We start from the raw sequence: 20217 nt of genomic DNA, 5'->3' as shown, positions 1-20217 counted from the left end.
TGGGCTTTTAAAGGCAGCCGGGCGGCGCGGGGGCTCCCAGGACCTGCGCGCCGCCTCACCTGCCGTTCCGCCTCGCCGCCGCCGCCATGCTCTCCGTCCGCGTCCCGCTCGCCACCATCGTGGACCCCCAGCAGCAGCAGCAGCTCCAGCTCTCGCCCCTCAAGGGGCTCAGCCTGGCGGACAAGGAGAACACGGTGAGCGCGCGCGCGGGCCGGGCCGGGGCGGCGGGGGGCCTGTGGGGTCGGGGGCCTGCGCCTCACCGCGCGTCTCCCCGCAGCCCCCGAGTCTCAGCGGGACCCGCGTGCTGGCCAGCAAGACCGCCAGGAGGATCTTCCAGGAACCCGCCGAGCCGGTGAGTGGCCCGGGCGGCCTGCGGGGGCGGGGCGCAGCCGGTGGAGTGCGCCAGCCGCCTCTTGGCGCCAAAGCCTCATTGTCTCCTCTAGGGTTTCAAACCCTAGCCACTCCCCGGGCCCGCGCTTCTTTCCCGCCAAGGCATTCCCTCCCAGTCCTTTGCACTTCCGCAGATCTACTCCTGTTCCTCTGTCACGTCCCGCTTCTGCTCTGAGTAGGATGCGTGTGTGACAGCTCACGCTCACACACCGAACCACCTGGGATTGCCGGGGATTGGACGCACTGGGCCCGAAAAAAGGGCAATTTCATGTGGTGCGCCCTATAATTAGCATTTTCATTACTTTCTCGCCCAGCAGAAAACTAAGGTACTTGGCCCCAACGTGGAGGACGAGCCACTACTGCGAGAAAACCCTCGTCGCTTTGTCATCTTCCCTATTGAGTACCATGATATTTGGCAGATGTATAAGAAAGCTGAGGCTTCCTTTTGGACCGCCGAAGAGGTAATCAGGGTCAGGAGCCCGAGACTTAGGAAGTTGAAGCATTGCCCCCAGCTCTGGAGGAAGCCCCCTGCAGTGCGGGTTGTAATTTGTTTGAAATGACCTTGTTCCCCTGGGGGATGGTTGCCCCGACGGAGGATGCGGGATGCAGGATGCGAGCTGTTCTAACTGGCCAGGGGAGCTATGCGTGGGAGGGATGTTCTTTTAAGCCATGAATTAGGTATATGTGCGAGGCCCCACACGCTTAACGTCCCTTGTGAACTTCTAAACTTCAGGTGGATCTCTCCAAGGACATTCAGCACTGGGAGTCCCTGAAGCCTGAGGAGAGATACTTTATATCCCATGTTCTGGCTTTCTTTGCCGCCAGTGATGGCATAGTCAATGAAAACTTGGTGAGTTTCCCAAAAATCTGCTTTCATTCACTTCAAGATTAAAGCGAAAATGAATTCTCTTGCCTCATCTGTTAAGTCACATAGTTGTAAGCTAGTAGTTCTGTTATATGGTGTTTCGTGCTTTATAATATCCTTGGCAATTGTTTTTTCCTTATGTTTAATTCCCCCCACCCCACCACCACTGGCTCTCTCTAGAGGCTCAAAGACAAGTTAAGTGCTAGTAATGGGTTTACTCTTTGTGGCTATGACATTGCTTTTCTTTTTGTGGTTTTGCTGTTTTAATCATCTGATTCCATATGTATCCTCTTGTGAGTGGGTTCTTGGTGCCTTGAATTAGGAAAAAAGGAACTGATGAGTGTTTGCAGAATCCCTATACAACAGCCTCTCCGTGTTTCTTGAGCTGTAAATGGAGCATATATGGCATAACATGCTCAGCTTTACCACGGAATAAGGAAGATGTATTGTTTCTAAAAATAGAGACAAATCCTATAATGGTACAAAGGGAGTGTGATGTATCCAGGATCCCCTGAAGGGTTGCGCCTCACGCTGAACTGTGATGTGTTTCACCACTAGGTGGAGCGCTTTAGCCAAGAAGTTCAGATCACAGAAGCCCGCTGTTTCTATGGCTTCCAAATTGCCATGGAAAACATCCATTCGGAGATGTACAGTCTCCTCATTGACACTTACATTAAAGATTCCAAAGAAAGGTGAGTATTTGGCTTGCCTGTTGGTCTGCCAACATGTTTGAGACTCACTAATTGTTACACATTGTTTCAAGTTTCCAGTTCATGTGGGGGTGGAAAAATGACTCTTAAGTGACTAAGCAGACAAAGCAGTTTCTTTCCTTTTTTTTTTTTTTTTTTAAGATTTTATTTATTTATTTGACAGAGAGAGATCACAAGTAGGCAGAGAGGCAGGCAGAGAGAGAGGGAGAAGCAGGCTCCCCCTTGAGCAGGGAGCCTGATGCAGGGCTCGATCCCAGACCCTGGGACCATGACTTGAGCCGAAGGCAGAGGCTTTAACCCACTGCGCCACCCAGGCGCCCCCACAAAGCAGTTTCTACTGCCCGTGGTTCTGTCTGAGGATGAGGCCTACACTCAATTTTATTAGCCAGTCACTTAAAAACAAAGTTCTGAGGCTATTCCATTTTTAGAAGTGGAAGTATACTGTTAGTCATTCTCTTTCTTTGTAAACAAAGCAAAACACATCCAAAGAGGCTGTGTACAATGAACTAAATCTTAGGTGTGGCCAGTCTATTAACTTACAATGGGAAGCTGGGGCAAAGTGGAGGGGACTGGAGGGTGCACTTGACTAGAACATTACTACCCTCTTGAAGAGCTCATAATACAGTACAGAAAATCAGATCTAGAGGTATAAGTGAGAGGAATCCCATAATAAAGTGGGGACAGCAGTTTGCTATTAGATCGGTGAATTTAGGCACAGGACTGTGTGAAGAGATGGTTTGCATCATGGGATCATTTTACAGGTTTGAGATTAGAGAGGAGGAGAACGTTAGAAATGGCTGTCTGGGGGCGCCTGGGTGGCTCAGTGGGTTAAGCCTCTGCCTTCGGCTAGGGTCATGATCCCAGGGTCCTGAGATCGAACCCCACATTGGGCTTTCTGCTCTGCAGGTAGCCTGCTTCCTCCTCTCTCTCTGCCGGCCTCTCTGCCTACTTGTGATCTCTGTCAGATAAATAAAGAAAAAAATCTTAAAAAAAAAAAAAAAAGAAATGGCTGTTGAGTGGTCTAGATACTGAGGTCAGCTTCGGGTGAGTCTTTCATGGAACAGAAGTGGTAAGGCCGGAAGGTAGGCCTCCTGGGGGTTACCAGGAAGAGTGTGAAGAGGGAAAATGAGTGGTGGCTTGGCAGGGCTGGCAGGATTGGGAAGACTCTTGGGAGGGGTAGGAAGATTGGAAGACATTTGTAGGCAGAAATAAGGAAAGATAAGGATAGGCATGACTTGGATAAATAACCAGAAGGGGCAGGATCAGGAAGGTGTGGTGGTTAAGCTTCAAAAGCTAGGGAGGGGCAGACCCTGTTTCAGGATGTTGACATGGGAAGACAATGAGGGGAGCCCTTTGGTCCGATGACCTTGGCTTCAGAGAACAAGGTCGTCTCATAAGGACCAGGCTGGGGAATCTGTAGACTGGGAATGCATTGGAGGCGGAAGAGGGCAATAAGGTAGACCCAGGTAAGTGGGGGCCGGTTGATTTGCTTTCCTGATCTGGGACCATCAGTGTAGTATAGAATTATAGTAGGAAGTAAGCTCAGGTTATCCAGTTTATTGGCTTTAATTATTTTATTACATACATATGGCATTTGGGGCCCATATAAGTGGCCTGATAATATGGACTAGCAAGGCAAGTGCTCTTTAGGAAGATAATGGTCAGCGTAGCTTAAGTAGTCTTAGCAGTTAAGGTTTTATGGCTTCTCAGGTTTAAAGATAGGACCTGTGAACTTTACCATGACCTCATATAATGTCGTGACCTTGATAAAATTAAGCTGATAAATGCTCTTGGTGTAATGGACTAAGACTTTTCATGTTAGTAGGTCTTGGGGCTCCCTGTGAACTTAAGAATGAATGAATGAATGTTGACATTTTAGAAAGAACACTGGGGGAAAAACAAAAGCAGTAATGAGAAAACATTTTAGCCTTGAGTCTCTATTTGGCCTTGGCCCCAGTGTTGTTCTCTGGCGGACATTTGAGACAGGCAGTCTTTGTTGTAATTGCTGATGCCCTGCCTGTCTTCTAGGGAATTTCTCTTCAACGCCATCGAGACAATGCCTTGTGTAAAGAAGAAGGCAGATTGGGCCTTGCGTTGGATTGGGGACAAAGAGGCCACCTATGGTAAGGATACCTCTGGCCCCACGTCTGTCAGAGCTTCGGCTTCTGAGTGATGTCCCTAGTCTGTGGCCCCTCCTGTGCACCTGCTTCTTAGCTCAGTGGGACTATGTCGGTATTAACTCTTCGCAGGAGAACGGGTTGTGGCCTTCGCTGCCGTGGAAGGAATCTTCTTTTCTGGTTCTTTTGCGTCGATATTCTGGCTCAAGAAACGCGGCCTGATGCCTGGCCTCACGTTTTCCAATGAACTTATCAGCAGAGATGAGGTGAGTCTCGTTCACATTATAGGTTAACATGCACAACCTTGGGCTCACTGCCGGGAACTCAAGATAAAAGGTTGCCCGGTATCCACACTTACCATGTGAGTTCAGCCGTATCCGTACTTGGCAGAAAACAAAAGACTTTAATTCGCTGAGAGTGCTCGTGTTGGCAGTGCCTTTCTGCCTCTGCTGCGCCCTGGGTGATGGGGCGTTTTATTCTTTTGCCCCGTGTTCTGGATGACACTGCTGTCCTTGTAAGTTGGTTGATAAGCGTCCCGATGGAGTAAGAATCCATTCAGGTCCAGTCTATGTCCTCGAGTGTGCTTGGATTAAACGGGAGGGGAAGGTGAAGATGTACAGATGTTCTGATTTAATTCCAGTCGGCAAGGCAGGCCAGGGCCATGAAGTCTGTCATACTTGGAGTCTCATGGGCAAATGAGTTGGTCTTTCTTTGTAAGAAGCTCATTCCGCCAGTGTAGGCAGATCAGGGTTACTTGGCACTAAGACTCAGGAAGACTGCATTCACTGGAAATCACGGTACTGATTTCCTAAGCTTTAGGCTGTAAATCTTAGAACCAGCTGGCCTCGGTCACTGAGTTTTGCCTTTCTTGCTGGGCACGGTGGCAGAATGGGCGCCCACAGATGTAGGAAGAATGCTTTGAGCAGAAGTCCCACCTCAGCCTTTGCTCCTATTCGGGGCAGTGGGGACCGGACCTGGCCTGCTGTTATTCCCCGGGGAGCAGTGTTGAGGGCCTCGCGTGCAGCTGAACCGGCCATGACCTTCACAGCATGGATGGTATTTGAAGTCCTCTTCCCTTTGACAGCCGAAGCACATACAGCTAGCGCGGCCACACAAGATACAGGAGGAGAATGCAGAAAAGGGGAAAGCCAGTTCCTGTTTGACGTTAATGATAGAAGTTTGGTTTCAACAGTGATCTTAAACCTTTTCTTCTAGGGTTTACACTGTGACTTTGCCTGCCTGATGTTCAAACACCTGGTCCATAAACCTTCCGAGCAGAGAGTGAGGGAAATAATCATCAATGCCGTTCGGATAGAGCAGGTGGGTGACGCATCAGGGTCTCTCGTCCCGGCGAGAAGATGCCTTGATGCTTCCGTTTCATTGAGGAGCTCTGTTTCCGTCCCTAGGAGTTCCTCACAGAGGCGCTGCCTGTGAAGCTCATTGGGATGAATTGCACGTTGATGAAGCAGTACATCGAGTTCGTGGCAGACCGGCTTATGCTGGAGCTGGGTTTTGGCAAGGTACAGTATTGTTTGTAGCCTTCTGGTTCTTCTGAAGTGGGAGTTCCGTATTTAAATTCTGCTGTGAACCTTTTCAGGTTTTCAGAGTAGAAAATCCATTTGACTTTATGGAGAATATTTCACTGGAAGGGAAGACTAACTTCTTTGAGAAGAGAGTAGGCGAGTATCAGAGGATGGGAGTGATGTCCAGTCCAACAGAGAATTCTTTTACCTTGGATGCTGACTTCTAAGTGAACGAAGATGTGCTCTTATTTTGCTGATCCCCGCCCCCTTCTCATAAAAAAAAAAATCAGCCACTTGAAGTGGATCAAACCAGCTACACCATGAATTATCCATAATGTTCATTGATAGTGTTGTTAAAACTGTGTAGCTACCTCATAGGCAAGCCTGTTGGTTAGTGACGCTAGTTGTCTCACCTAGAAAGCAGCTTAGACAGAAGCTACTCGGATTGGTAGGAAAGACCTTGGCCGTGTTTGGTGTTTGCAGGCAGGCCGCCATCCGTGAGTTCACCGTGGCTCCTGGCGGCAGTCAGGGCCCAAAGTTCGGGGTCCTGGAGTGAGTCTGACCCCGCAGGATGGGTCAGTTACTCCGAGGTCCTCGGGAGGCTTCAGCCTTGGTGCTTCAAAGCAGATATTAAAGTTTACTTACTGATTTGTATATAAAACTGGCACTTTACACACAAATAAACAGAGTTTGTACTGTTTGAAATAAAGGCCTGATTTCACCTGATTTGGTTTCTAGCCCAAATGCAAAGCCTTCTATTGAGCGCGATGGGAGCCAGTCTGGAATTTTCCCTGGGCGACCGAAGTTTGTCCATCCTGTGCAGAACAAGCATGTTATTTCTGTTCTTTATTTTCTAGAATGAATCGATGGGCTCTTTGGTCAACTTCAGAGTCAGTCCTGTACACACTAGGTATTAGCCAGCTGGGGCCACAGAGAAGACGGGTTAGGGTTAGGTCGAGTGTCCTGGGACGAGACTGAGGGAAAAGAGCTCCTGACTTCAGTCATTCGAGCTTGAAGTGTGGCGCAGCCTGCCCGCTGGCCACCTGGGGCCGTGCGAGGGGCGGCAGCCTCTTAGTCCTCAAATTGCATCTTTCCCCAACCTCAAGCTCTTACAGAAGATCCTTAGATCCTTAGCATGGATCTGAGATGGTCTCGTAAATTGATTTTCCCCCCATCCTTGCACAAAATGCCCCCCTGAGGATCTTGGTGCAATTACGTGGCACACCCAGGACTGAAGTAGGCGCCCCGAGAGGTTGAGGATGTGTTTTGATTTGGTTGAATTTGTAAGTAGGTACTGTTGACCTAAGCCATTTTCTATTTACTGCATGTTTTTTAAATTGGAATTTTTTTTTACACTGTGTATGTCCTTTTATACCTGTGGCTCATAGCTTGAAATAATTGCCCACTTAGTGTGGTTCGGTTGAAGCCATCAGTGTTCAGTGCTGTCACTTCCAGAATTACTCTCAATCTGATCGTTTCCCCCTGACCTTCAGGCGAAAGCTTGAGTCACGTGAGTGATAGTAACACATCCTCGTAATTTTAGATTGAGAGTGTAACATAATAGACTTCATAGGGCGAGTTGGAATCCACCTGCCTTCTCCTCCCCGCGCCCCCGAAAAAAAACAAAACAACCCAGCCAGGATGTTTGGTGGAAGGTGGTGGAGGACATGCCCCGACCTTTGGCTGCAGTTGGTGACAGTGTATCGTGTTGGCTGCACTGGCCTGTTCTGGTGTCAGTTTTTTTCATTTATTGTATAACTTGTCAAATAGTTGAACCATTTCTGTAACAGGGACTCTCTTAAATTATTGTTACCTGAAGTCAGTCCTGATTATGTGGTTCTTAAACTTGTACAACACAAAGGTGAATAAATGTTTTTGCCTCGCATGTCAGGTGCAGGTGGAAGTCGGAAGTCAATTTGGGGATTCGGTGAAGGATTCATTTCTGCCAACTACCAATTCTGTTTCCTGTTGAAAGGGAAGCAGATTCTAGTCAAGCGTTTTAAAGTCTCGAAATGGAATGCTGCACAGGGCTTAAGTGAACTTTCTTATGTCCGTTCCTTGATAAACGAGATTGCATTTCAGTTTAGGAAGAAAAAACGGAAGTATTTTTCATGAAGGCTTATGTGTTCATTTGCTTCTCATCTGTTCATACTTATCTCATTCTGCCCTAATGCTTGTTCTGGTTCAAGGTCTATAGCAGACGGGGGTGCCTGAGAGCTGATGGTCAAAAGCATTGCCCAAGCCACTCGTGGAATTTGTAAGCCAGGATCACAGGGGTTTAGCTTCCAACACCCTGGGGAGCCGCTGGCTGAGCCACTGCTCGGCCTCCGTGTTCCCAGCTGTTACATGATGGCGGTGGCACCAGATGGGGCTAAAGGCCCTCCCGGCTTTGCTCTTCCTCATCAGACTGAACTGCGTGGACTTTATGGGCTTGGATTGGCCCTTCTGTCTATAAATGGCCTTTCCTGGCCACCTCCTGAAAGCCATTTTGGAATCCTGACCTCGTATATCCATGCTGCTGCCTTCAGTACGCAGATGTCTGTGACCACAGCTGCCATGGGCACTCTTCTGAGGTCGGAGGTGCGGCTGGGGGCCTCGCCCTCCCTGTGCAGCCGATGCTTCTCCTCGAGGAAGCTGATGCGGGAGCGAACCTGTTAGACAGCGAGCCAGGGCAGGGAAGGAGCAGCAGAGAGCTGGGGGTGGATGGAGCATTAGGAGAGGAGTGTGTGTGCTGGGGATGACCCTGGGGGAGGTGAGGCAGGGGGACCAGTCCAGATTCCCTCCCTGCTCTTCCTGTAAAGGCTCATGGGGAAGGCACATCCACGTCTATGTCCGTCCCCCTGTCTTAGCATGAGGCCTCCGAGGATCGGGCCCTGGTGAATGAGGAAATGAACCGGAGCAGAATAGTTTGGGGCGGGGAGTGTTGGGAGCCGGTATGGTCTGTGTCTGGGAGGAACCTAGCAGAGATCTTTGCCTTTATACCCAAGGACACTGTGAATGTCATTTGCTTTGTAATATCAGGTTGGTGGCCGACCCAGTGGGGGTGTTCGGGCAGCCGTGCTCTCAGGACTGACTCCTAACCGCTTCCTACAGTCCACTTCACCTGCCGTCCATCGAGGCCAACTGCCCGCTCTAGAACCCCCTTCCGTACTTCGCTTAGAAGACCTGTGCCAGTTCAGTCTGGTTAGGTCATGGAGTCAGAATTGTCGGCTTGCCGGGGCCTGGGACTCAACCTGAGCTCTGGCTCCTTGCACAGCTGGACCTGGAGGGGTATTGGTAAGGCTGTCGGGTCAGGGAGCTGACTGGCTATTGATGTGAGCTGTTGAGGAAGGGCTTGGCCGTTGTCGGTCTGGAGAGGCTGACAGTGGTTCCGTTCTGCACGGAAGTCTGGTCCAGCTTCCTGGGGAGCGGCTGTAGCTTTGAGGGAACAGGATTGTATGGCTTGGCCTGTTCCAAATGAGAGAAGGCTGATAGCACACCCCATCCTCTCACCGTACCCGCCGTTCTGTAGCGGAGGCTACCCTCCTGCTGTACTCTGGGTACTTGAGAAAGAGTGTGACCAGCGATGGCCCGTGTCACTCCTGGGAGGGGAGTCTCACATCAGGATGTTTTCTGATGAGAGTGGCTGCACCCACTGCACATGTAAGTTTCAGGGACCACAGTCCCCTTGACCTGTCTCTAAGGACTGGAGTGGTTCTAGCAAGAGAGCAGACTGAGGTGACCCGAACGCCCTCCCCGCTTCCAGCACCTGCCAGTGATCACAAAAGTTAAGTGGGTATTGATTTCCTAAGAAAGGGGAGTGTTCAGATGCTGGGAACAAAGACAGGGACTGGGAAGGCTTGGGCTCCTTGCAGCCCTGGCAGTGGGTGGTTATTTGTGACTTTAAGAAGTTGCGGGGTGAGGGACCAAGTACCCCTTGGATGTGGAGGGGAGAGATTGCCCTGGGAGGGGGGAGCCCCAGTGGAATGGGGCTAGGAGCTAATCCCGCTGGTGGGGTGGGGAAGATGAGCTGGTTCATCTTTCTGGATTCCACAAATCAAAACCTCAGGCCTGCACCTCTCACAAGGTTGTGGTCTAGGAGGGCCGCCCCAACCAGGGTGCGTGGGATCCTCACCGGTCGTGTTCACTTTGCAAACATGAAACACTGGAGAGAGCCGCATAGGAATAACGGGTATAAAATGCTAAGAACTGGGGTGCCTGGGTGGCTCAGTCGGTGAAGCATCCGGCTTTTGGTTGATTTCAGCTCAGGTCACAATCTCCGGGGTCCTGAGACCAAGCCCCTCATCCAGCTCCATGGGGAGTCGGTCGGCTTGGATCGTCTTCCTCTGTTCCTCCGCTGCTCACATTCTCACTCTGATGGATTGTTTTTTTTTGAAAATCCAAGAACTTCTATGATGATCGATTTTATAATGGATCAGAGGGGGAAAAAATGAAAACCCAAAGAACAGAGTATTCTAAAGAAATGGGCACATTTTCACAAAACTTGGTACAATTTCTAGCAATATAACAAGACTCCTGGAATGAAAGGTTTTGGAACTTAAAAAAAAATGCTTAGTAAGGGGAGACACAGCTGAGGGTGAACTGGTGATGGGAAGGGACCTGACAGAATTATCCAGAAATAGATGGGAGAGAGACATGGAGAATGGGAGGGGGCACATATTTTTAAAGGAAGTCTTCATGAGGGACTGCATAGCTAATATTTATAGAGATGATGGCTGATAATATTCTAGACGCGACTCAATCAGAAAGTGCAAGGAATCCCAAGTCAGATGAATGGAAATAAATCCATACCCAGACTCGTTCGTAGTGAATCTGCAGAGCATACAGACAAAGGTCATTCAAGTTTACAGGAACAGTAGATCTATAAAGGAGTAATTATTAGGCTGAAATTTTCAACAGCGCTACAGTCGAAGCCAAAAGGTTATGGAAGCAAATCTTGAGATGCTGAAAAAATAATTACACATATTCCGAAGTAAGAGAAGGACTAAAGGATATACTTTAAAGAGAAAATTGCAGCCAAAAGGAGGGTAGTGAGTGAAGGAATTGGTCAGCAAGGGGTGGATGTCAGCGCAGATAAAATGAAGGGGACCCAGAATGCTGGACAAGCGGGGGGCCGGGGGTGCGGGTCCTCGTGCTGTGAATCAGCGGGCCAGTGGGCTCACCAGATAGGTCAAGAGTCTACGGCTCTGCTTCCAAGAACACACCAGAGCGGGTCACTTTCAAAGCAGTGGCAGAGAAGGGGTATCGAACGGGTGATCGGTCTAATAGGCAGAGAAGATGAGAAAAAGCAGAGTGGTAAGTGGGAAGCCTGGTCAGATCGATAAGCCCAGTCAGTGTGGGTAGACTAATGAGTTAAAATGACAAGCTCAAGATTCGATGAGAAGAACTCTAGCTAGAAGCTATTTCTGAAAGTTACACACAGGACGCCAAGTGTGGGGAGGATGGGGAAAGCCCCAGGTGACACTGTTCTAAGACAAAAGGGCTTTGAGACAAAAGAGCTTACTGGAAATAGGTGGTCCGACCTGAAGGCTGGTCTAGGAGAAGCGGTTGTAACTTTGCACTTGACCGCAGGGCTTCTGTGTCTGCAGGATCTGGGGGCATTGCTGTATCTTGCCTCCCAGGGTCAGACAGTGGCTGGACACAGTGGCCAAAGGGGAATGTCTTGTGGTTCTAGTCGGCTCCTCTTGAGTCCTGGTCTGTTTTCTTATCTTCCTTAGTGCTTTGCATGGCCCTGTGTTTGCTTTTATGCCAAATCCACAGTCCTCTGAGTCTATATGCTGTTGGTTAGACTCTCAGGAGCCCAGCCTTTACAGACAGTCTCCTATGAGTTCCTGCCAGACACGAGAAGGTGCTTGGTCCTCCTGTGTGCAGGCAGGACCACCGGGGTGGGCTTCTGGGACCCACTGTAGGCTGGGCAGGTGTAACCTATTGGCTGTTCACAACACGAACGTTGGGACTGACACCATTTGGCCATACCAGGGGGATGAACCAGGCGAGGGGTTGGGGCCTGGATGGTGGCAGGTGGCAAGACTTGCTGAGTGGGGACATCAGGCCAGTTTGGGGCAGACTGAGCGTTGGGGGGTGTGGCCTGACCTGAGAGTTCATAGGATCAGGACCAAGGCAGCCTGTGACCCAGAGAAGGCCTTTTCTCTCTCTCTCTCTGTTTTAAGATTTATTTATTTGAGAAAGAACATGAGAGAGTAAGAGGAAGGGTAGGAGAGAATCTTCCAGCAGACCGCCTGTTGAGTGCGGAGCCTGAAACAGAGCTCAGTCTCACGACCTGGAGATGATGACCTGAGCCGAAACCAAGAGTCGGACACTTAACCGATGAGCCCCCCAGGCGCCCCGGAGAAGGCCTTACATCCTGCCCTCTGCACTGGCCGCGGGGTGAGAGGGGAGCTCTTGTCTCTCTGGCACTGATAGACGCTTCAGGCCTGGGTGGGGCCGTGGGAAGCCTTGTTTTTCCCCTCAGAGGCCACTGACTGACCTCTTTTGCTCTGTCAAAAGCCCCCATGGCCACAGCCCCTGGTGAGGGCTCTGTTCCTCCCAGCCAGAGGGGGAGGGGCGGCTGTTTTTTCCCTCCTGGCTCTGGAGTTTCAGGTAGAGAGGGGAGGGGGCCCCTGCGGCTACCTTGCGGCCAGAAAGGCAGGCCTGTCAAGAGAGGAGCCCACACGCAGGACAGGAGAGCTGATCTGTGGGTCTTCAGAGAAGACAAGGTCTTTGTAACCTCGTGCATTTTCCGGATCCAGCCGTGCCTGAATTCTACGTCTCCCTGAATTTTCACTTAAGTAAACCAATAAAGTCCCAGTAGAATCAGGATGTTTGTGCCACATGCAACGAAATCATACCTGAACAGCACCCCCGGCCCTGAAATCACTGGGTCCAGCACCACTCTGGGTAGGGGGCCGCACAGATGACCAGCCCCATCTCACGGAGGTGTCCAGGAGGCTCCGGGAGGCCATGGCCTTGCTGAGGACCGCAGGTAGAAGCACAGTGGCCAACCAGAACCGGAACCCGGGTGTCCTAGCCCCATAGCCACATTCTTGTCACTACCCACAGCCCTTCATGAGAGAACAGGCACTCTGGGCCTCCGCTCCGGTCCCGAAGAAACTTCTGCTCAGCAGGGATTGTGTCCTCGCTCCCCTTGTCCTGCTCTGCCTTGCCGCTGTGACCGAGGCCAGGTGGCCTCTCTGGGCAGGAGTCTCCCCTGTCCTCACTGGCCCAGGCTTTGGACCCAAGGAGCCCCTCCCAACCTGCTTCTGCGTGTGACTCCCGAGATGAGACCGTTGCCTGCGGAGGCCACACTGCCCTATGAAGGCTGAAGGGGGGGGGGGGTCCTGCATCACGCAGCTAATTGGACTCACAGGCTTAGTAATGAGGTTGGGGGCAATAACAACTTGAAGAGGAGAAAACAGGAAGGTTCCAGCTGTTTCCAGAAAGAGCCTTGGGGACTCTGTGCTGTGTGAGGGCTTGCACTGGGCCTCCGCTCCACTTGGGGGAGCAGCCTCCCCTGTAGGGGCCCAGGACATGTTTGCTTTGGAAGGTGTGCAAACAGGTGCCTGTGGGGGACTGGCCTGGCCTCCCTTGGGCTGATCAGAGTTTCCCCGTTGCTGAGCTGTATTTCCACACCACAGAGGGCCTGTTTGTTTCTGTTGGTGAAGGGACGGTGGCCAACAGGCCTACCTTAGAAATTGTCACCATGAGGGGAACAGGCTGGCTTAGTTGGTACAGTCTGCCACACGTGATCTCAGGGCTGTGGGTTCGAGCCCGACGCCGGGTATAGAGATTACTGAAAAAAATAAAAGCTTAAAAAAATTGTCGTTGCAAGAATCAGGTGACAAATGCCTGGTGTATTTTTTTAAACAGCTTTATTGAGATAAAATTACAGACCAAGTCTCCCATTCAGAGTGTACGTTTCATTGGCTTTCATATATTCATATATTCACAGAATTGTGTAACCACCACCACAATCAACTTTAGGACACTTTCCTGCCTTCAAAAAGAGACCCCGCACCCATCAGCAGGCTCTCCCTGTCCCCCTCCCCTTCTCAGGCCCTGGCAACCACTGATCAGAAGTTCTATCTCCATAGGTTTGATTTGGCATTTTTGAGATGCTCAGCAAATAGAAATTAATGGGAGAAGTGATAGATGTTTATTTCTGAGAGATCATTTAGAAGGTGAGAGGCAACACAGAGGTGATGGTTCTGCCTTGCAGGGAGGGGCTTGATTTATGTTTCAGAAAGCTCTTTTTTTCCCTTGCATGTTTGAAAAAATTTCTGCATTAGAAAAAGATTCATGACATTGCCTGATAGTTGTCTTTGCTAGCTGAATTGGAGAGCCTGTGAACTGGCTGGCTGACCTTCCTTTCTTCATCCCCAGATCATCAGACACTAACTTTGCCTCCTTCCTCCTGTGCCCGGCCCTGTGCTGGGGGGCGGGGGCTCTGGAGGGGACAGACGGAAGACCCCGGCTCACTAAGTCTAGGAACCACTTCTGATCCACCGCCTGTTTTTGTGTGGACTCTGGCTAAGAATTTTTAAAGATACATCAACAGAATATTTCGTGACATGTTTAAATGACACGAACCCACATTTCCGCACTCACAGATGGTTCCCCAGGGCACAGGCACACTCGTGCGCACACCATCCCGACTGCTTTGACGCTGACATGGTGGAGTGGAAATGGGGCGACATGCTGTATTTGGGTAGAGCTAAAATATTTTCCTATTTGGAGCTTTCCAGAAGGTGTTTGGTGACTTCTAAGTGAGACGTGACCTTGCTCCGGAGGGTCCCCTGTCAAGTCAGGAGAAGGGACAGTGGTAGATGATCGATAAATAACCACCAGGCGCCAGGAAGCACGGGCCAGAGAGCAAATTACTAGATTTTTAGGAATTTTGGGAGCATATTATCTTGCTAGGATTACCAGAGGAACTACCACGGACTACCACTTGAACAACAGAAAAATATTTCCCTTCAGTTCTTCAGGCTGGAAATCCAAGACCAAGGTGCAGGCAGGGTTGGTTTCTCCTGAGGCGTCTCTGCTTGGCTTGTGGGCTGCCGTCTTCAGGGTCGCCCCTCCGCCTTTCTGTCTCTTACAAGGACATGGGTCAGATTGGATCAGGGCCCACCCGCACGAGTTTACTCCACTTTAATTACCTCCTTATCTCCCAAACCTGTCACATTCTGAGTGTTGGAGGTTGGGACCGAGTATTTGAATTTTAGAGGGACACGATTCAGCTCATAACCGTGAGCCGGTTGTTAAATACAGCCATCGTTAAGAAGTAAGTTATGTAAGTCTAAAAGTAAATACATTATATTAAAGAGAAATATGGGAAATACTCAAACCTCGTCTTACCATTCGTGAGCATCATCTGCGCTCCCGAGGCCGTTCATGCCTGTCGTGTCTACACAGTAGAAATAACTGAAGAACAGTGTGCCGCTCAGCATTTGGTGGCCCGGCATCCACTTTGGTGGGAGTATTTACCCCGTGGGAATTGCTAAGTGCTCCAAATTCAGGGTCGCTTTCTGGAGAGCTGGTTGTTAAGCATTTACAAGCACACCACGGGTGCAGGGCGCTAAGGGCTGAGATGTCAGCCTGGGCCCTGTGGGGTACAGAGGAGGATGGCAGGCCCCGGGGAGGCAGGAAAGGTTTCTCAGACCGAGTGGCACCCTGGAGGGTGAGGCACACATAGGGGAAGAGGGCTGAGCTGCGATTGCACAGCCCCGAGGCAAGAAAGGGCAGCCTGTACCTGGGGATGGGAACAATGGTGCAGGAGTCGCCTGTGGGAATCAGAGACTTGGGAAGGGTGGTTGGGCAGGACCTGGGGCGCCATGCTGAGGAGCCTCTACTTGACCTGGCAGCCGTGGGGAGCCACGGAAGGGCTAGGAGCCGGGCGTAGGGGCAGGGACAGGTGGTGAGCGGACCCCTGGCTGTCTGTGGGTTTCTGTTTGTGTCTGTGTGTGGAGGGTGCATGCGAGGCGCTGTGTGAATTGTTCTGTCTGGGCCTTCTGCAGGTGGAAGGTTCTCCACCAATGCTCATTTTCAAATCTTTAAAAGGGGACTCAGCTTTCCATCTCCAGTTAGAGTTAGAGCTGGAAATAATCTGAGTGCCGAGCAGAAGGGGAACGGGTGTGCGAGTTATGTCCTATCTCTATGCTAACCACCATTGTACGCGGTAAATAGGGGCGCCTGGGTGGCTCAGTCTGTTAAGCGTCTGCCTTTGGCTCAGGTTGTGATCCCAGGGTCCTGGGATCGAGCCCCGCATCGGGCTCCCTGCTTGGTGGGGAGCCTGCTTCTCCCTCTCCTCCCTGCTTGTGCTCAGGACCTCTGTCTCTCAAATAAATAAATAAAATATTAAATAAAGAAATAAATAAGTGGTAAGTAAACGGAGGTCATGTAGCCACATGGAGAGCAGCTCACGGAAAACCGGTAAACGAAAACAGCAGAATGTAAATTCTCTGCGTCCCGTGCTTACGGTGACCTGACATACGCGTACATACGGATAAAACCAGGAGGCCTCGCAAATGGAGACAAGCAAACAGTTGTCTCAGGGAGGTAGGAGTGACAGCAGTTTTTCTCTCTGTTCTGTTTTTCTGTTTTAATTTTCCTGCAATAAATATTGAGGAGCGGTTATGGCAACTCCGGCAGCGGCTCCCCGGGCCGATGGCAGGTGCCCCCCCCCCCACCGCCCCCCAGTGCCTGGAGGGCTGGGCCGGCCCTGGAGTTGTCCCCGGAAGTGCCCTGCAGCGGTGCAGGCTGAGTCACACGGACGTCACGGCCCCTCGCGGGGCTGTGCCGGTGATTCATGCGCGCGCCCACTCCTCTGCAGGCGCCCCTGGACGGTGCTTGGGAGGCGGAGAGCTCTCCAGAAACCGGGGAGCCCCTCGCTTCCGTCCAAACCAGCAGGCCGGTTCTGAAGCCCCTTTCAGTTCACAAAACCTTGGGCCTGGGCGCCTGGGTGGCTCAGTGGGTTAAGCCTCTGCCTTCAGCTCAGGTCATCGTCTCAGGGTCCTGGGATCGAGTTCTGCACAGGGCTCTCTGCTCAGCAGGGAGCCTGCTTCTCCGTCTCTCTCTCTCTGCTTGCCTCTCTGCTTACTTGTGATCTCTCTCTCTGTCAAATAAATAACATCTTTAAAAAAAAAAACCTTGGGCCTTGGAACTCAGCGAACCCAGCTAAGTCCCGCTCCACTGCTTATGAGACAGTCTCCTGGGCGACAGTCTCCTGGGCCAGGGGTTAAATCTGTGGGTGGCAAAAGCCAGGACCTCAGGTGTGAGGCTGGGCTGGGGTGACCTCCCTTCTATTCGTGTGGCCTCCCCCGGGGGACCGCCAGCCTCTGTGGACAGGACCCATCTTCTTCTTTGGCATTCCTGGTTACGCCACAGAGGCCACAGCTCTCAGAGTTTACATGGTCCGTGCTTGTGTCTGAATGAAGGGAGCCTGCTGTCTTACGCCTGGTCTTGGAGTCAGGAGAGCATGGGATTAAGGGTCCTGTGTCCCAAGGTCACACAGGGGAGGGTGTGACTCGGTCTAGGGAGGGAGGGGTAGAGAGCAGGGGAAGAACCCCCTACCTGTTCTTGTCGGGAAGGGAAGAGCGGAGGGGTGCGGGGGCGGGGGGGGGGGACTGCTGTTCCAGGGCTAGAAACTGTAGTGCACACAAGACAGAAAACAGGAGGAGGGGCGAGGCGTGGGGTTGAGAGGCCATTAATTTATACATGTTTACTGAGAGCCCCACTATGTGTCTTCTCTGTTCAGGTGCCAGGGAGACAATGAAGCACAAAGCCGATGAAGCCCAGGCCCTCGTGGAGATTGTGCACGGATGGGGGACATTGGAAACGCGCCAGCTAACTGGTGTGCGGTAAGTCGGGAAGGAGACGGAAGTAGGGAGGCGGCGGCGGGCAAAGAGCTCGTGCTCTTTCATGTGGGTAGTCGAAGAAGAGCTCTGAGGAAGTGGAGAGGAAGTTGGTGGGGACAAACCACATGGTTGGCAGAGGAAAGCTTGTTTTAGGCATTGGCGTTGCAAGTGCAAAGGCCCTGCGGCGGGGACGTGTTTGTTTTTGTCTGGTGAGAGCAGAGTGAGGCATGGGGGTGGGGTCTGATCAGTGGATGTGTGTGCGTGCACGCACGTGTGTGTGCGCATGTGCACAGTGGGTCTTGTGGGGCCTTGTTGGCCTAGGTTGGGATTTCATTCTGAGTGGACCGAGAAGCATGGGAAGTTTGGGACCAGCCTTACCTTTTCAAAGGCGCGCTCTTGTTTCCATCGGTTTGGTATCTGTCAGTGCGGACTAGTGGATGCAGGAGCATCGCTCGGAGGCTGTCGCTGCTGTCCAGGGGACAGGTGGTGAAGACTTGCAGGGGTGGTGAGGGAGAGGAGTGGAGGTGACAAGCAGGCCGAGTTCTGCCTGGTGGGAAAGATAGCCAGTGGAATCGGACTGGGGATTGCCTGTGCGTGAGAGGGGAGTCAGAGCATCCAAGGGTCCTGGAAGGATGAGCTCAGTTTGGGCCTGAGCGGTTTTATGTGGGGGAGAGGACAAGGGAGAAGGGAGGGTGGGGTCGGAGTTGGCGACCAGTCAGCCACCCTGCCAGCATACCAGGCGGGGGTCCTCGGAGGGTTTCCAGACCCCACATTTAGGCTTCTCTATCCTTCCTGTGTTTCATCCTAGGGAAGTGACACCCTTTCCCCATCCGGTTCCGTCTCCGCAGCTATTATCCCCTACGCGTGTCCCCTCACACCTTAGTTCCCGCCATGCGGCTTCCTCCCCATCTCACCACTAATGTGTCCCTGAGAGCCGGAGACCTTCCCTTCCGTGCCCGCCACATGCTCTTCTAAAGCCTTTTCATGTACTGACTCACTCACCCCTCACAGTATCCCTTCACAGTTGAGGGACCAAAGAAGGGCACAGAGAGGTTGAGTGCTTGCCCCAGGCCACACAGCTCGTTAAGGGGAGGAGCTGGTACTTGAGCCTGAGCAGCAGGGCAGGCTGGTTCAACTCTGGGCTCTGAACCTTTCTGTCCGTCGTGCCACCCCCTTGTGGCCGTGGCCCCCCCTTCAGTTCTCACAGTCCCGGCTCCATGGTTCCGTCTTTGCCCTCTGTCTGCCCTGGCCCCCTCCTCTGCTCCTGCAAGGTTTTCCCCTGGGGCCTCTTCACCTCTGTCTGGGGAACTGCAGCTCTCCTCAGTGTAGGTTCTGAGTTCCAGACCGAACATTCAACTAAACATCTCCACTTGGGTGCCCCACAGACACTGGTCCAAACTGCACCCCAAATATGCTGGTGGTCTCTTGGGCGAATGGCACCTCAGTCTCTGGGAGGTAGGGTCCAAGATCCAGGCGTAGGCTCTGCTGTTCCATGTGTGGTCAGGAGGGGGCGCCTCGCACCTCTCTTCTCCCTCACCCACACCCCCGCCCCACTACCACCCGCTGATTCACTCCTTGTCGTGGCCCCAGTGCAGCCCCGTGCCCCTGCACATCCCAGGGCCACCTCGCCCGAGTTTCGGCGACACTCGTGGTCAGGCTGCCTGCTCCCACTCCAGCTTCCTCTAGTCCCTTATCCGCACCGCGTTGAGAATGATCTTTCAGAAAACATATCAGGTGGGGCCACTGTGTTGCTAAAGCCCTCAGGGCACCCCCCCGCCCCTCGAGGTGACACCCTGGACCCCAGCCCCAGCCTCTCTGATTTCGCCTTGCTGCCCGTGCCCGAGCCCTCCCGGAGCCTCGGCTGCAGACACACCGCGTCCGCGGCTCCCTACCCTTGCTTGACCTTGCTGCCAGTCCACCTCTGCACTTGCGGCTCTCAGCCTGGAGACCGCTTTACCTGCCCCCCACCCCCCTAGTGGGCTGGACTCGGGGTGCTCCCTGTGCTCCCGGGGCCCGTAGCAGTACCTGCTCGGAGTTGGCTGCGCAGACTGGGACTCGTCTGCCTGTTTGCTGACCCTCCCCCACCGGGGTTATAAGCCCCTTGAGGCCGGGGACGGGGTCTCCTGTCCCCACAGGATCTTCAGCCAGCCCCTGACACGGGCACAGCCCTTTGGATTCTCTTCATAAATGTTTGTTGAAAGAATGAGCAAATGCAGGAGCAAGTGAGTGACGGACCTGGGGGGGAGTAGGATGTGGCGGCGAAGCTGCTGTCTGCGGGGATTAAAAGATAATTCTTGGGGCACTTGGGGAGCTTAGTTAAGCGTCTGTCTTCCGCTCAGGTTATGATCTTGGGGTCCTGGGATCGAGCCCGGCATCGGGCTCCCTGCTCAGCGGGGGGCCTGCTTCTCTCTCTCCCTCTGCCCGCCCTCCTGCTTGTGCACGCGTGTTTTGTTTCTCTCTTTTTCAAATAAATGAAATCTTTAAAAAAAAAAACAAAAAAAGAAGTGATGCTTCGGAGCCTTTGGCTCCCGTGGGGGTGGTTGGCACACGGGGTTCACTCCCAGCTCCCCCTCTTGTCCCCTGGCTGTCAGGCTAACTGACAATTCTGTCTGTTCTGCCACTGCCGCCCCGCCCCAGGGCCTTCTGGAGACGGTCCCGTGACCCCAAGCCTCAGATGTTCTAGGCCCGGAACCCGGACCCAAGGTAGAATCCTCAGGGCACACTAGCTCTTCCTTCTGCCTGTGTCCCTGGCTCTGGGGC

General features: G+C 52.3%; 1 protein-coding gene across 3 annotated transcripts; it reads left to right on the top strand.

The window, feature by feature from the left end:
- The first annotated feature begins 5 nt into the window (after positions 1-5).
- RRM2 (ribonucleotide reductase regulatory subunit M2) lies at positions 6-17458 on the top strand. Of its 3 annotated transcripts, none has more exons than XM_004745790.3 (10): positions 6-194; positions 278-352; positions 705-851; positions 1124-1240; positions 1814-1947; positions 3994-4088; positions 4215-4348; positions 5298-5402; positions 5489-5602; positions 5680-6331. In XM_004745790.3, the coding sequence occupies exons 1-10, from the start codon at positions 87-89 to the stop codon at positions 5830-5832; spliced, it is 1182 nt and encodes a 393-aa protein (XP_004745847.1). In that variant the 5' UTR covers positions 6-86; the 3' UTR covers positions 5833-6331. The 3 variants fall into 3 exon arrangements, with proteins under 3 accessions (XP_004745847.1, XP_004745848.1, XP_004745849.1); XM_004745791.3 differs by having other exon boundaries at positions 8-194; positions 708-851; XM_004745792.3 differs by lacking the exon at positions 5680-6331 and adding an exon at positions 17358-17458 and having other exon boundaries at positions 45-194.
- Positions 17459-20217: the final 2759 nt, after the last annotated feature.

Source organism: Mustela putorius, unplaced genomic scaffold (genome assembly GCF_011764305.1).
Source record: "Mustela putorius furo isolate JIRA1106 unplaced genomic scaffold, ASM1176430v1.1 tig00000813_pilon_pilon_pilon, whole genome shotgun sequence".
NCBI classification, from domain to species: domain Eukaryota; kingdom Metazoa; phylum Chordata; class Mammalia; order Carnivora; family Mustelidae; genus Mustela; species Mustela putorius.
Note: the sequence above shows the minus strand (reverse complement) of the source record. Positions and strands in the feature narration are given on the sequence as shown.